The sequence below is a fragment of the Uloborus diversus genome, chromosome 6, assembly GCF_026930045.1.
Source record: "Uloborus diversus isolate 005 chromosome 6, Udiv.v.3.1, whole genome shotgun sequence".
Lineage (NCBI taxonomy): Eukaryota > Metazoa > Arthropoda > Arachnida > Araneae > Uloboridae > Uloborus > Uloborus diversus.
Genome location: NC_072736.1, coordinates 43,979,023 through 43,994,058, shown reverse-complemented (window position 1 = coordinate 43,994,058; position 15,036 = coordinate 43,979,023). Strand labels below are relative to the sequence as shown.

The window sequence follows — 15,036 nt, the reverse complement described above, 5'->3', positions numbered from 1 at the left end:
AGCTCTGGTAAGAAAATTAAAGCATAATGTAAGTGAAAATATAAGTAACAGGTTTAAGATTTCAGACTACAATAGAATTGTTTTTTGTTCAGAAAAAAATAATAAATCGTATATTGAAATATACATTCTTCTAATGAGTTTTTGACTCTTTGTACAAATAAAAAAATTACTACCCCAATTTGATGGGTAAAATACATATTTTTTTCTTTTTTTGCAAAAAAAAAAAAAAAAAAAAAAAAGCTTATCACATTTTTACTACATTCGAAAAGCTACTCTTAAAAAAGAGCATAGTTCAATTTATTTTGTATTTTAACCGTGCTGTTAAATGATGAACACGTGCTGCCATCTAAGTCATAACGGTTCAAGCAGCCTGCGGTAACAAATTGTAAAAATTTTCAAAAACAAAAACATTTCTCTTCAATATCTTACCTTATATACTATTCCCCTCTCATTTTAAAATTTATCAGGCTGGCTAACGACGAAAAATAGACTTACGGTCGAAAAATCAAGTTTTCGAAAACGCCCCTTGCTGTTTCAAACCTTGATGCAGCCTGTAGTTCTTATGCATTTTTTTAAAGCAAAGTTCTAATGCAATTTTCCAATTTTTTACGTCGCTTTCGGCAAAAAAAAAAAAAGGCCTGTGTGTGTGTTTATATTTTAATAAAGCTTAAAAGCACTGGACTTAGTTGTTCGGTTAAATTGATAAGTTTTTTCGGTAGAGCGTTCGGCTATAAACTATCTGAACTTCGGGCAAGCTTGGGCTGTCCGACATAATATCAAATTTATATTAGTATTACGCATTACATGTACTCATAACATACACACGTAATAAAATAAATGCAGTGGGAATGCTACTTGGTGTTTCTATTCCTTTATGCAGGCTACAGTTATCATTCGGATAAGTTGACTGTTAATCGAAGGGTGTTCTTCCTTTTTTAAAGCTTTGACTCCGTCCAGACCACTAAACATAATGTAAGCATAAAAAAGTATTAGATTTACCTCAAGGGAATCCTTTTTGTGCAGAAAAACATTTTCTTTGTACGCTGAAATGTAGATTTTTTTAATAGCAGTGTTCGACCTTTTATACAAATGAAAAAAATTCTACGCCAAATTAAAACTCCGAGTTTCGCCCAAAAAATACATTTTGTCTACGTTCGAAAAATTACACTTTAAAAAACGGACTGAGTTCAACTGGTTTTGGTTTTGAATTTTAAGTGTTCGATTAAAAGAGAAACATGTGCATTCATTTAAGCCGTAACGGTTAAAGCAACCTTCTATGTGAAATAGTTCAATATTCAAAGATAAAAACACTTATTTTCAATCTAATTTATTACTTCTCTAGAATGTTTATTTCTATCGCTACGTGAGATATTCGTCATTCTTTAATCAAATTCCACGCTTTACGAATAATTTTAAATCGTATCATGCTGGTTAATGACAAAATATAGAAGTATGATCTTATTATTATTTTTTTTTTTTTTTTTTGGCAAAAAGCTTTTTTGCTGTTTCTTACTACGCATTCCTTCAATGAATAGCTTTCGAAAAGGAAGGCGCAATTGCTAGGTTTGTTGGGGTGTCGAACTGTTAATCAGAATTGCGCCAATTCAAATCCGTGCCAATAAATATCTCTTTATGTTACTTTTTTTCCTGTCAGATGCTCACATGGGCAGGACTGTCTTTGCCACAACCTGTTTTTTTCACATGCACAATTATTTCTTTTTCACGAGCCACTCAGCCACTTTTAATGATATTTATGTTTGCATTGAAAATATGTACGACCAAAGGGTGAGCGATGATCAAATTATCACAACGTTGTATTTAACGAGGTTTTGTTACTGATGTCTTTAAATTACATGCCTTCTCTTCTGCGCTTACTTTTTTTCGGTTCTTCTTCACAATGTTCTTTCTTTGAAATTTTTAAAGAGCGAAATGCCTTATGAAACGATTCGAAGCTCAGTGCGGAGTTCCGCACGGGTCGACTAGTGTATTATATAGCTGATACAGGGCACTGCATCAACAAAAGTAGGATTCCAAAATGTTCGGGAGTGTATGATAAAAAGTTTTGTCTTTTGTTAACTTTTTAATTTTGTCAAAAGATACAGGGTGATCAACGAATAAGGCCTGATTTCAAAATTAAATATTTCTACAACAAAAATCGATAAAATTATGCGGTAAACTGTACATTTATTAGCAAAACTGTAAAAATGGTGCACAAAAGTTTAGAAAATTTAGTTACAAAAATCGTCAACAGATGGCGCTCTGCGCTGAAAACTCATTCTCTGAAAGGAGTCTGAAAAAGCCCAATAAAGTGTGAAACCGTCTTTGCAATCAGAATACAATTTTTTCAAAGTGTTCACCGTTCGAAGCAATAACGTAGCGTAAACGAATAATGAAATTTGACATTACGTTTTGCAATGTCTCAACGAAAATGGAAACGCATACAACACCAATCAACGATTCAAGTTTATCTAGAGTAGTGGGATTTTTTCCACATACACTACCTTTGTCCACTGAAAGAAGTCACAAGGAATCAGATCGGGAGAACATGAGGCCAATCTATTCCTGTGTCAGTAAAACCAGTCGATACCTGGTCAATCCTCCAACGCTAGTTGATTGCTGAAAAATTGTTCCAATAGTTCATAAGGTTCAGTAGAACGTTGAATCGGTTTTGAAATCTGCTACGTGTTGCTGTAGGACTGTGTTGTAATCGGTGGAATTCCAGTACCAAAAACCCACGTTCTTCAATGGAATACATTATTTCACTTTCTTAGCTAGCCTCTTTTCACTATTCAACTGTCGCACAGTGGAGTATTTGACTGAAAATCCTGGCCAAAAGTCCAAAATTAAAAATTTACCCGATTTTTATGAAAATTTATTCCATGATAGTTGACTAACTGGTGCATCGATCGGCACCTGTTTTGGAAACTTGAGTCACATACAATTGCTCATAGCCTCAGTGAAAGATGAGATTTCTATAAGAATTTTCGCTTTTTTGTTACGTTTCAGCTTAATTATTACGTTTCAATGTAGATTTTTTTGTTGCTTTCTAAATGAATGGAATTGAACCAAACCAATTTTACGGTATAAAGAAATGTCAGGGCTTAGTACTAATTATAAATCAAAGTAAATATTTTTATTTTCTTTTAGTGAAAAAAATAAAGAAAACTTGGTACGTGAGATTTTTAAAGGCTTTTCGCCTTAATTTATAACTAGAGAAAGCTTTTTAAATGGGTGTCGGGCTTGGTCGGGCTGTTTTGAAAGTTGCATCGTATTTGGAAAAGTCTCTAGTGCTAATTTCAGCAAAAAAATCTTCCGCCTACAACTGCCCTTTTTTTAAATGATTTTTTTTAAAAAAAAGTGCATAATCTGATCTTTTTGTGACAAATTATGATTTTAAACTGAATTTACGTACAAAGGTTTAATAAATTTGCAAAAAAGTTATCATAAGTACTACTGAATGAAAAGATCGACATATTTGAGCGCACAAACAACAATAAAATTTCAGACACGAGTTTCATGGTTATGAGAAACCGCTTCATCAATGTGTAAAGATGTAAGTTATGGAATGAGAATCATCCAATTAATTTCGAAAACGCTTACCTTTATGCATCGCTAAAGAGATTCACTGCACCCCTAAAACATGTGTTTGCGTTCAGTTATGTTAATTTTCTCATGTACGTTAATGAGTTAATAAATTAAATTATTTTGTGATCTCGCTAAGAAAATTTGCTCTTCCTTAAAATTGAGATAGATTTTAGATAAAATAAATAAATATTTATATTTTTTCAGCTCATTGCTGCAAATAATGTGCCAGGGGAGGGGGTCTTTCCCCCTTATACGTAGCAAAAGGGGGGAAATACCCCCCCTCTACACTTGCTAGCGGAGACAATTGTAATTGTCTCCTAACGTTCCTACGCTAGCGAGCTATCCATATTTAAGACATTTTACCTACTCATTGTGAAATTAAAGTTATATAAAATTTTAGTTCCAAATTTGTTCGTACAATTTTTAGCGGGACACATCACACGATGTAAAACTAAGAATCGGCCCAAGGTACGAGTACAATATATACAATTAAAAAACAAAGAGCTTTTGAATATCCATTTTCGAGTGTTTTTACAGTTGTGATATCCTAGTTCATTTATTTATTTTTTTTTTCCAATAGAAAAAAGGTTCTTTGTAACCCCGAAATCCTTGTCTTTAATTCTTTTTGTGCATGATTAACTCAGGGTTTTAGTAATTGAAACCAAACGAAAAGAATAAAATTTATTATTTTTTTGGTTTCAAATTAGTGTTTTGTACAGAATACTAGGATTTTTTAACCGCTTTTTGCTCTTTCCCCCCCTCGAACAGTGCACTTAATTACATATCTTCAAAGGAAAACAGCAATTCGCATCGAACATGTTTACTTATCACTTGTCTAGGCATTATTGGCAAAGAGCCAACCGTGGCACTCATTTCGGATCGAGTGAAAATTATTGAAAATTTTTATTTCAACTCATTGAAAAAAAATTCATTATAAATCAGTGAAAGAACATAACTTCACCATTTTCGCTGTAAATGAAGGTAAGGTGTTTATATTACTTCCTTAAAAAGTTTCAGAGCCATAACATTATTAGAATATTGGATGCAAGAATTTTAGTTTACATGGATTGAATAATTGAAAAAAGTCGAAAAAGTGACCTCCCTTTGTAAATTCTTAGAAATTCGGTTAATTACGTTAGAACTTCAAACAAACCATAATCTTGAAGAAAATTATTTTTCCTATCTAGTGATGCATTAGGTTTTTTTCTACGTTTACTAGGATCGTTTTTACGGTCGGAAACATGCAAAAGTCTAAACCGTGGATAAAATATTAAATATTTCATTTTCTAATTCAAATTTTAAAAATCGAGTTTCAAATTGTAACATTAGACATTTCAGACAACTTGTATACCAAGTTTCATGTCTATAAGTGGGATAGCTTCGCCGTACAGCGCACAAACGCACACAAGGATGTCGCCTTCAGAAGGGTGAAAATTTCAAACTAGTTTTGGCCAGGATTTTCAGTCAAATACTCCACTGTGTGTCGCTTTATGCTTCGATGCAAATTTTGAAGGCTATTGAGAAGTCATTGTGATTACAGCGCCATCTGTTGCCTTTTCGTAACTAAAATTTCTAAACTTGTGTGCACGATTTTTAGTTTTGCTAATATACGTACAGTTTACAGCATAATTCTATCGATCTTTATTGCAAAAATATTTAATTTTGAAATCAGGGCTTATTCGCTGATTACCGTGTATATAAATTTACCCTTTCTCATGGTAAAATACATCTTCAGACTAAAAGGGGTTATGTATCATAACATATCTTGCCCTACTTAGCACAAACGCTGAAATTACTCCAACTCCTTTTTCTCCATACCTGAGCAGATTCTTCCAGCGTGCTTTGGGTCACTTTCGAATTTGTCTGTGTATCCTGGTTTACATTTGCACTGGAACGTCCCGAAGAGATTGTCACACACGGCAAATTCAGAGCAGTCATTTAGATTTGAGTCACCACATTCGTTTAGATCTAAAGAAATAAATAAATCATTTTATTTACCTCATAGAAATTAATTAATTAGTTAAAATTTTCAACCAGAGTAATGAAAATGCAGTAGAACCTCTCAGTAAGAGGCACTAAGAAGACTAGAAATTTTGTCCTTTAAATAGAGGTGTCTCTTCTTAGGAGGTATTTGAGTTGATGCATTAAGTAAACTAGCTCAATATTATTTTATAACTAGTGGAAACTATCAAAACTTAAGATTTAAAAATAAAAATATTACATACGAATATGTCACTAAAAAATTTCGAGGTTATTTAAGTGTCAAACTTTATACTTTGATAAATAAAATTTAATCAAAAATTTAACAAGGCTTGCTTATAAAACATGCAAAAAATATTTTCAAGTAATTCATTAACTGAATTTCTTTTGATTTCTTGTTATTTTCGATATAACACGATTTTAATTTCGATGTAAATTAAAATTTCAATTAGTGTGCACATTTCAAGCTTTCTACATAAAGTTTGTTATGGGCGGTGCACAATCTGTCACCGCTGGTCTAAATAAATAAATTGATAGGATTGAAAAGCATGCATGTAAATTTCAGCAAGAATTTTACAATACATAGTTGCTTCATTGTACATGTTAAAGTAAAAAGAAATTTAAAAAAAAAAAAGTTTTTAGACAAAAAGTGAACTTTGAATTCAAGTAAATTCAACACTTCTTACTCATTTATACATGAATTTTTGCAATTTTTCTCTGAGATTGTCCCTTAATTGGAGCTAAATACATGGAGGTCCCTTATTCCAAGGGACCGGGACCAGAAAAAATGTCCCTTAAATAGAGGTGTCCCTTAAAGGAGGCTCTAATGTATTTTATTATACTTAAATAACTTATTTTCAATCATGTGGTTAAAAGTAAATTTTCTCCTTAATTTTATTGTGTTTAGAAAAAACAAAAGTTTCAATGCCTAAGTAACTGATTACACGAGGGCATGATGATTAAATTGTGTATAGACGATAACTTAACAGCGTTAAAAACCTATGTGTGACCAAAGTTTTGTCACTTTCGCCGTCGCTATGAATCATCACTTCTATAAGTTACGCACAAAGACAAATAAACACAATATTTAACTAACAGAGAGTCTGTGTATACTGTGGCTTTGGTAAATGGAAGCTTGAACTTGGACGAGCTCCTTTATGTTTGGGTTCAAAGAGGTGACAGTCTTAGATTGGCCAATAAATCGTTATTGAAGAGCAACTGACTTTCTTCGTCTCTATTTCAGCAAATTTTATCGTTAAAGTCTCAGCAAATAAGTCAGCAAATCAGAGCCAGACTACATTGCCGCAAATCCAAACACAAGCAAACAACTGGATGGGCGAATGAAAAAGTCACTTCGCTGCGGACGAGGAAACCATGACATGGGGCCTCGGCTTCAACTTTAAGTAATTTCAACTGTTAATTTCAGGTGCTTTCTCAAATTTTCGAAACAGTCACCAAATACTGAAATCATAGGTTACCGAAATTATGGATAAATATTCCTAACTTACGAAGCCCAGTGGCTCTGTGATATCGCTTCGCGCTTCCAGGCTTAAGATCCGGGTTCGATTCACGGATTGGATACGGTCGATTAAACGAGTACCAAGCGTGCTTGGGAACTAAACACTGAGCATGCGTTCGGCTGGCCACCTGCATTTCTCCCCCCCCCCCGAGCTCTCAGTCTCGCAAACTGCGATGGGCACAGAAGCCCATGGCCTCCATGGCCTATTGAGCCGCTGAATTTCGTTTAGTTTTTTTAGTAATCCTAATTTAAAAGTTTCCGTATTGTTCTGAAGTTATTCATGAAAAGCTGCGCTCGGACTGAGGGAAGTTAGTTGCAATGTAGCCAGCGTGATTGCTCTCCTGTTTGAAATAAAACCTGCTTTCGTTTACTACGGTGTTCTCATTCTACGCGACAATATATTTTTCACGTATTTCAGGAATGGCTGCGGTGCGTTCACTGTTAAAATTAAGGAAACTTTTTTGGTTCAGATTACTGTAAAATGGAGTGTTTACTGTAGAATAAAAAAAAATACATTAAATTGTACCGCAAAAATTAAACGATTGCAGCGCCAGTTGATGCATCACGTGACTTACAGTGCGAAGAAAAGAACACGGTATTCCCCCTCACTTAATAGGGCCGTTTCCATGGACATTTTCGACCCCGAAAAAAGCCTGATTTGCACCGCATTCCGGTTATTTGCGGGGTCTATGTGGAATCTTTCTACTCCTGCTAGCTTCTGGAGTGAAAGCGGTATTTTTACCCAGAATGCATTACGCGAAACAAGTTCGTCTACTTGTCGCTAAGGATGCTGAGTAAAAACCGCTATCTCTGGTATAAAGGGAGAACCTCTTTTTACATGGAAACGGGGAATTTTTCAATCGTTTTTTTGTGGAGCCAGAGCGGGGATTTACCGGGTCGAAAAGTGTGTTGTGAACGCGTGTGTACCAACTCGTTTGGTAGGCAGCAAAGCCGCCTGCCAGTCTGAAGGGCCTGAAATTGATCCAGCTGCTAGAATTTTGCACTTTTAACTCTCGTACCGTAAAATTTTACAGTACAAGTAACTAAAATTAACTATTTTTAAAACCCCCGACTGAGTCGCAACTGTAGAATCAAGAGGGAAAATTGAAAATCCTTTTAAAAGCCTTATACTATTAAAATCAATTACAAGTATTTTATTTTTTATCAAATAGAGACTGCAACTGGTAAAAATTTTAAACCATTGCTTTTAATTTCCTTGTCGGCCAACAATGAATTAGACTTAGCCGTACTTAAAATCTGCTTTAAAAAAGCGTTATAATTTGAATCCTATGTAACATGGAAGTTCCAAACTCATTCTGTCGAACGCAGAAAAAAAAAACTCTTTATTTTGGTACTAAATTTTAAAAAATTTAAATATATTTTCACTGCAAAAATCGCAAGAAACCTTTTAGAGGTTTTAATTACTATCTTCGTTAATTAATGTCCATCCGAAGACGCAACCTTGCTAATAACACTCTCGATCAACTCTCGAACAATTTTTTTTCCTTCAAAATCGGTCCAACCGTTTTAGCGCTAGAGTGCCACATACAGATACACACACACACAGACACGTCAAACTTATAACCCCCTTCCTTTGTGTGTCGGGGGTTAAAAATGGGATTTTATGGTAAAAGTTACTGGCATCATGGATGCCAGTAAATTTGACCGCAATATTTCAGAATTTTTTTTAACAGTGTAGACCATAAACTGACCTTCAACTTCCACAAGTGCGCTGAGAGGTCCATTGACGAAGAGCTGGCTGGTCCCCAGTCGGCTGTCCCTCCTGCTGATGGCTTGCGCGACTGCGTGTTCCACGTGGTGCCTCAGGGACCCTCGCACTTCCGCTTCGGCCAAGTGGACAGTCCCGTTGATGACCATCCGGTTGGCGATCAGGTAAACGCGGTTCAGCTCGGATCCGCGATACGCGTCTGCCAGCGGACTGAACGTAAACACGGTTGACATCTACGAGGAGGAAAAACCGAGTGAGAACTCATGCTGTAGTTTGGTTTTCTTTACACTGACACTGCACTGGCAAAAAACTAACTTTTACAGAATTACTTTGTTAGGGTAGTTCCTTACACCAGCGTTTCTTGCATTATGTTCCGCGGAACCCTAGGGTTCCATGGAGATCACTCAAGGGTTCCACGAATTATTTACTTAAAAAATAGGTTTGAGTTAAGTGTCTAATGAGTATTTTCCACTGAAAAAATGTCAATCATGGATTAAAAAACCATTTATCGATAATGTATGACCTTCAATTATGTAAGCTCTATAAAACGACTCTTTTAATGAAATCTTAAATGATCCTTCCTTGCTCCAGAAATTTAAAATAACACCATCCCGTGAAATTCTGGTGCAACTTTGAAGATAAGTGTCCTCAATTGTCAGGAAATTTCTTGTTGGCATTTTTACTACTTCAACTAAATTTATATTTTCAACTGCTCTGTCAACAAAAACTAAATATCACCACAGACATAGTGCTGATCTGAGAATGCCACTTCTTTCCAGAAAGCCTGATTTTAAGGATATTCGCAACTCCAGAGCTCGAATACACTACCTTGCGATGATAAACAATTCTAACGAAAAAGGTAAAACATTTCGTTCCATGTGTTTTCTTTGTTGTAAATTACAGGCTTCAGACAGTTTATGGTCTAATATTATTTCAGAGGAATAGTAAAGAAAGCTTCCCACAAACACAATAAAAAATTACTGCCATTCACTAAGTTTCAGAGCAAGTTATAAGTAATGGCATTTGTTTGTTTTACCTTTTTCATCCTCTATTAGACAATTGCTGCAGCGTCCCCTAAAGTTTATTGGAGTTGCGAATATCTGTCATAGTAAAAATAGAAACTACTCGATACTTAAATGAAAACTTTAAAATTTTCTTTAAAACGAGTTGTAGATAGTATTCAGAGAAATTTGATTTAATTTTTTAAATTCGTATTTTAAGTCGAAAAATATTTTTTAAAGCAAAAAAAAAAGCGCTTTCATTGAAAAAAAAAAAAAACATTGCATGCAATGTTGCATGCAAACTATACTATTAAGGGTAACACTTCAGGGGTTCCACGAAGAAAGTGGACATTCAAAAGGATTCCACTTATCAAACAAATTAAGAAACGTTGTCTTACACCATCGGTTCCCAACTGGTGGTTCGCGAACCTTTGGGGGTTCGCGAGAGGTACAAAGGAGGTTCGCAAAAATAATATTGTAATGGCGGAGTTTTAACATGCTTGTTTCAGATGAAGTCTTAAGTTCAAGCGGGGTTTTTTTTCCCCATCATTTATTCATTTGTCTCTGGCACATTCAATACTCTTTGCATGAAAATGTTAGCCTTCCTACTGACACATTTTACATCTAAAGAAATAAGTATGTCATTCCAAGTCGCGAGTTTTACCGCTTTCATCGAGAATGATAGAATTGAATCATGCCGAAATAGTTCCACTTTTGAATACGATTTATTCAACTGAAAGAATATGAATGCTTCGGTTTTCTCAGTAATTCAGAATAATTCGATTACGCCTGATAGAAGCAATACACAAAACATATACAAGCGTCCGAAACATCCTTTGTTAATGTTCATGTTTGATTTCTTGACCATTTGAGTACGACGAAGAGCTATCGCATTTCTCTTGGTATGCTTCAAAGTGAGATCGCACTGCTATTCATTACTGTATATTTTTCACACCGCACAGACACAGACTACAATTTACTTCCAGCGTTACTGTTGAAAGAGAAGGAACGGTTAGCAACCAAAAAACACAGGAAGTGCGGAAAAAACAAAGTACTTAAGAAAATTTTCCTGTGTGAAGTTTGCGACAGTATGAGGTACGCAGTAAAAAAAATCAGCGGAATTAAACCAAGTTAATTAGATCATGTTGTTATTTCTGAGAAAGTTTTTTGAAAGGCAATTTAAACGTTATTCCTTAATGAATGTCTGATTTAACGTCACAGATTCCCGTACAATAGCAGATTTACGGGTTTTGGGGCTGCCGCAATGCAGTTTTGCGGCCCCTTAGAGATGAACAGAACTACAAAATACACTTTTCATGTTCTTTTTTGGATTCCCTTTGGGGCTTCTATGTCCAATGGGCCCCTCGCGATTGCAAGAATTGTGACTTGGGAAATCCCAAATCCACTTCTGCAAACGTGCTGTTGCGGCAGAAAAAGACATTTTTTGGACAACGTTTCCAATGTGAAGAAGGATTTTCAACATACACGGAGATCAATACAAAAGCTAATTAAATTTTCTGTATCTAATGTACGACTGAAACTATTAAATATTTAAGCCAAATAGAGAGAGAGAGAAATTCTTTGTTCCACAAATATCCCATTCAAAAACATTTTTCAAATTGTCTGAAGCTCAACAAAGTAGAATCACTGGATTTGCTTTTGATGAATTTGTTTTGTACTCATTTTCCAGCTATGATTTTAGTTTTTTGCAATGTGTGTACTTCTATATTTTGCAAATATGTTTTCTTTCACGTTACATGTAAAAACTTTATATTGTTTGTATAGGAACGGTGGGGGGTGCCTGTTACTTATGACTTACTGCACAAGGGGATCGCAAACTTCTTTTAGAATTTGGAAGGGGTACACAACGGGAAAAAGGTTGGGAACCGCTGCCTTACACTACGGCATTAGCAAAAAAAAAAAAAATTATCTGGACAGTTATTTTCCTTTCACTAACACTGCACTAGACAAAAAACTATTTGAATAATTGAATAATTATTTTATTGGAATAGTTGATTTATTTACACTGACACTGAACTGCCAAAAAGAAAAAAAACTGCTTTTACAGAATTACTTGATCAGGACAGTTAGTTCCTGGCACGACACTGCATTGACAAAAAGAAAGAGCTTTTACAAAATTATTTCATTGGGGAAGTTGATTTCCAACTTCCACCACAAAAAACAATTTTTACGGAAATACTTTATTGGAACAGATGTTTTCCTAACACTGACAATGACTTCAACAGAATTATTTCATTGGGATAGTTGATTTCCTTGTACTGACACTGCACCGACAAAAAAAAAAAAAAAAAAAAGAACCCCTTAATTATTTATATTTTTCAAACAGTTGATTTCCTTACACTAACACTGCACAGGCAAAAAAGTCAACTTTTTCAGAATTATATAATTTTTTATGAGATTTATGCAAACAACAAAATTGACGACAAAGTAATTACGCATTGTGTGGCACGAAAGCCATAAAATCTGCAGACAAGAACAAGGGCGCCCATATAGGGGGGCAAGGGGGGCTTGAGCCCCCCTCCCCTTTGAAATTAGAATTTCCTTGCTTTTAGTACTTTTTTCTTTGCAAAAATGTAAAAACATTTCTTCTCCATCCAGAAATGAATAAATTATTAAAAATGTCAAATTTTAATGACCCTAATCTATTCTGAAATCGGTTTCCACGGGGAAAATATTCTGCTAAACCACGAGGAAAATGTTTGAGTCCTCCTTGCAACTTTGCATATGGACGCCCATGGACGAGAAGGAAAAGGATTAAAATGTCTAGACACGAAAGGTCTACAATAAGAACGTCTAGACAATTTGAAGTATCTTAACTAAAACAAAAAAGGACTAAATCTCTCATTTTCTCTTAAATTAAAGTTATTACCAGGGCTAAATTTGCATGGGAGCTCACGGGAGCTCTGCTCCTGCACTTCTTTTTCTTCAGCGAAGTTTTAAAAATTAAACGATAAGCGAAGCTTAGCGATGTTGTACATCGCAGATTAAAAGCGTATTAATTCCGAAACTGATGAATAGTCATTTTCTTTCCTTTGGAAAAAAACATCTGTAACGCAACTTGGAACGTAACGGTGAACTTCGTTTAATAATTCAGTAGTTTTCCTGTGCCATTCAAAGAACCTTGACGAGGAATGCCACGACTGAACATAACCATACCTCTGTCGTTACTTGATTTCTATTACTCATACCCTTTTGTTGGTTCCAGCATTTAAACAATAGAATCCAATTGAAACTAAAATGTAAGTAAGCGAAACATCGATTATTTTCCCTCTCACTTCTGCTGTCAAATCGAAAACAAGTCGTTAAACAAATATTTAATTGTACTATTAAAATATGTGAATTTTTCATAGTATAGTTCCCCCATTTGGAATTGAACAATGGTCTTGCAGTCTGCATTAATAATGACGTAATGGCCTGATCGGTGAGGTATTGGGCACGTGACCAAAGGGTCCCGGGTTCGATCCTAGCCGGTCGAAGATCAACCGACTTCATTACAAGTGACTGAGAGACGTTAAATATACTCGCAATCACAAAGTCCTCCAAGTGAAACGATACCTCTGTGTGTGCTGGACCAGGGATTGCTCAGTTTCTGGTCTAGATCAAAAAATCAGAACTGTCTTCAGGGTCCCATACAACTAACCAGGATCCCATACATAATGGCGGGTACGGGGACCCTGGAGAGAAAAGTCTGCATCAATATAAAAACAAACGTTGCAATTCTTATTTTTCTATTGTCGCAATTCTGATTAATTTAATCTTGTTTGAGTGCAAATTTACGCTCTTTCACTATTACGTTGACTTTTTTTTAAAGAAAACTTCAATTTATAAAAAGTAAAAAGCCGAACTATTATTTGGTAAATTAAATTCTTACCGCATGACCAGCTTCAAAATTAAGTCTTTGGTATTCAGGTGAGCCTGGGACAAAATGAGAAGGATCGATATTTTTGTCACCAAGTTTGGCAACTTTCAGAGTTAATAGCATAGACACCACAGCTGTAAAATAAAAATTGTATAGTTCTTGAAATAAAAAATCATAAAAATGAAATGCATTTATCTGATAGCATAGAATTCATGATTCAAAAGGTTATGATTTAGTGCAAAAAAAAAAAAAAATCCTATTTGTGTACTAATTACACTTAATGCACATACATTATGACAATTTAAAAGAATACTCTTTAGTATTTCATTGATTGGTTGTTTTTTAGAGCCTAAATGGCTTAATAGGCAATACCATATGCCATTGGTATATTTCGGTTGAAAATCTTTTTCAAAGACTTTTCCCCAAACGTGAGTAACATTAAACATCGATTAAAAATTAGAGAAATGAGTTTTTACTTTAAATCAGCACCAAATAAATATTTGTTAACTAATTTTCGTTTCATTTCAATCCTTCGTTGTTTTGCAGTGTAATTGGAAAAAAACACTCATAATGTAGTCTTTTCATACATTTACTTGAACTATACTGTATGAACAACTACGTGACTGAGATAGTTTTCTTTAATACAAAAAAAATGAAAGTAACCCCACTTGAAAGTTTGTATTGTGTTAAAATAATCAGTTATCCAACGTTTTGAAGCACGAAAAATGCAAATTATTGCAGACACGTATTTCGGTGTTACAAGGAACACCTTTTTTCAATGCAAAGAAGTATGAGCGTCTGGATGAAAAGTCATCCAGAATGCATGCCCCTGCCTGATTTTTGGAATTTTTTTATAGGGCAGTTTATTTTTGAGATGTAAATATTTGCAATTTATTTCAGTTAGAAAAACACTTGGAATGTGTGTTAAAACCAAATTTTTATTTTTGACATGTAAATATTTGCAATTTATTTCAGTTAGAAAAACACTTGGAATGTGGAGTAAAACATTAAACAATATTTAGATGTACTTTTTATTTTATAGGACTTTTTAGGCAGTTTTTTTTTGGTTTTAATCTTGTTGTTAAAATCTCACTAGCTAATCTGGTATTATTACAAAGCAATGTTACAAATGAAAAAGTAATTATCCTAAATAATCCGTCACAATTAATTATTTTTGATAATTTGTTATCAAATTTATCTTTTTCCGGGACGTAAAGAAAACTGGCTGGGACGCCGGGATTTTGTTTGAAAACCGGGACGTCTGGCAAGCCTATTTTAAGCGAAATTTCAAAGAACGGCGGATCTGTACGATGTATCCAAGTCCGCAATTGCAAACATTTTT

The 15,036-nt window shown here is 34.6% G+C and overlaps 1 protein-coding gene across 1 annotated transcript in view; it reads right to left on the bottom strand.

Annotated features, from left to right (window-relative positions):
- LOC129224367 (uncharacterized) overlaps positions 1–15,036 on the bottom strand; it is a 111,395-nt gene that overhangs the window by 39,375 nt on the left and 56,984 nt on the right. The window contains exons 4-6 of the mRNA XM_054858809.1: positions 13,707–13,828; positions 8,797–9,046; positions 5,404–5,553 (exon numbers count right to left, since the gene is read on the bottom strand). Of these exons, the coding sequence (XP_054714784.1) occupies positions 5,404–5,553; positions 8,797–9,046; positions 13,707–13,828 (522 nt within the window). The remainder of the gene's footprint in view (positions 1–5,403; positions 5,554–8,796; positions 9,047–13,706; positions 13,829–15,036) is intronic.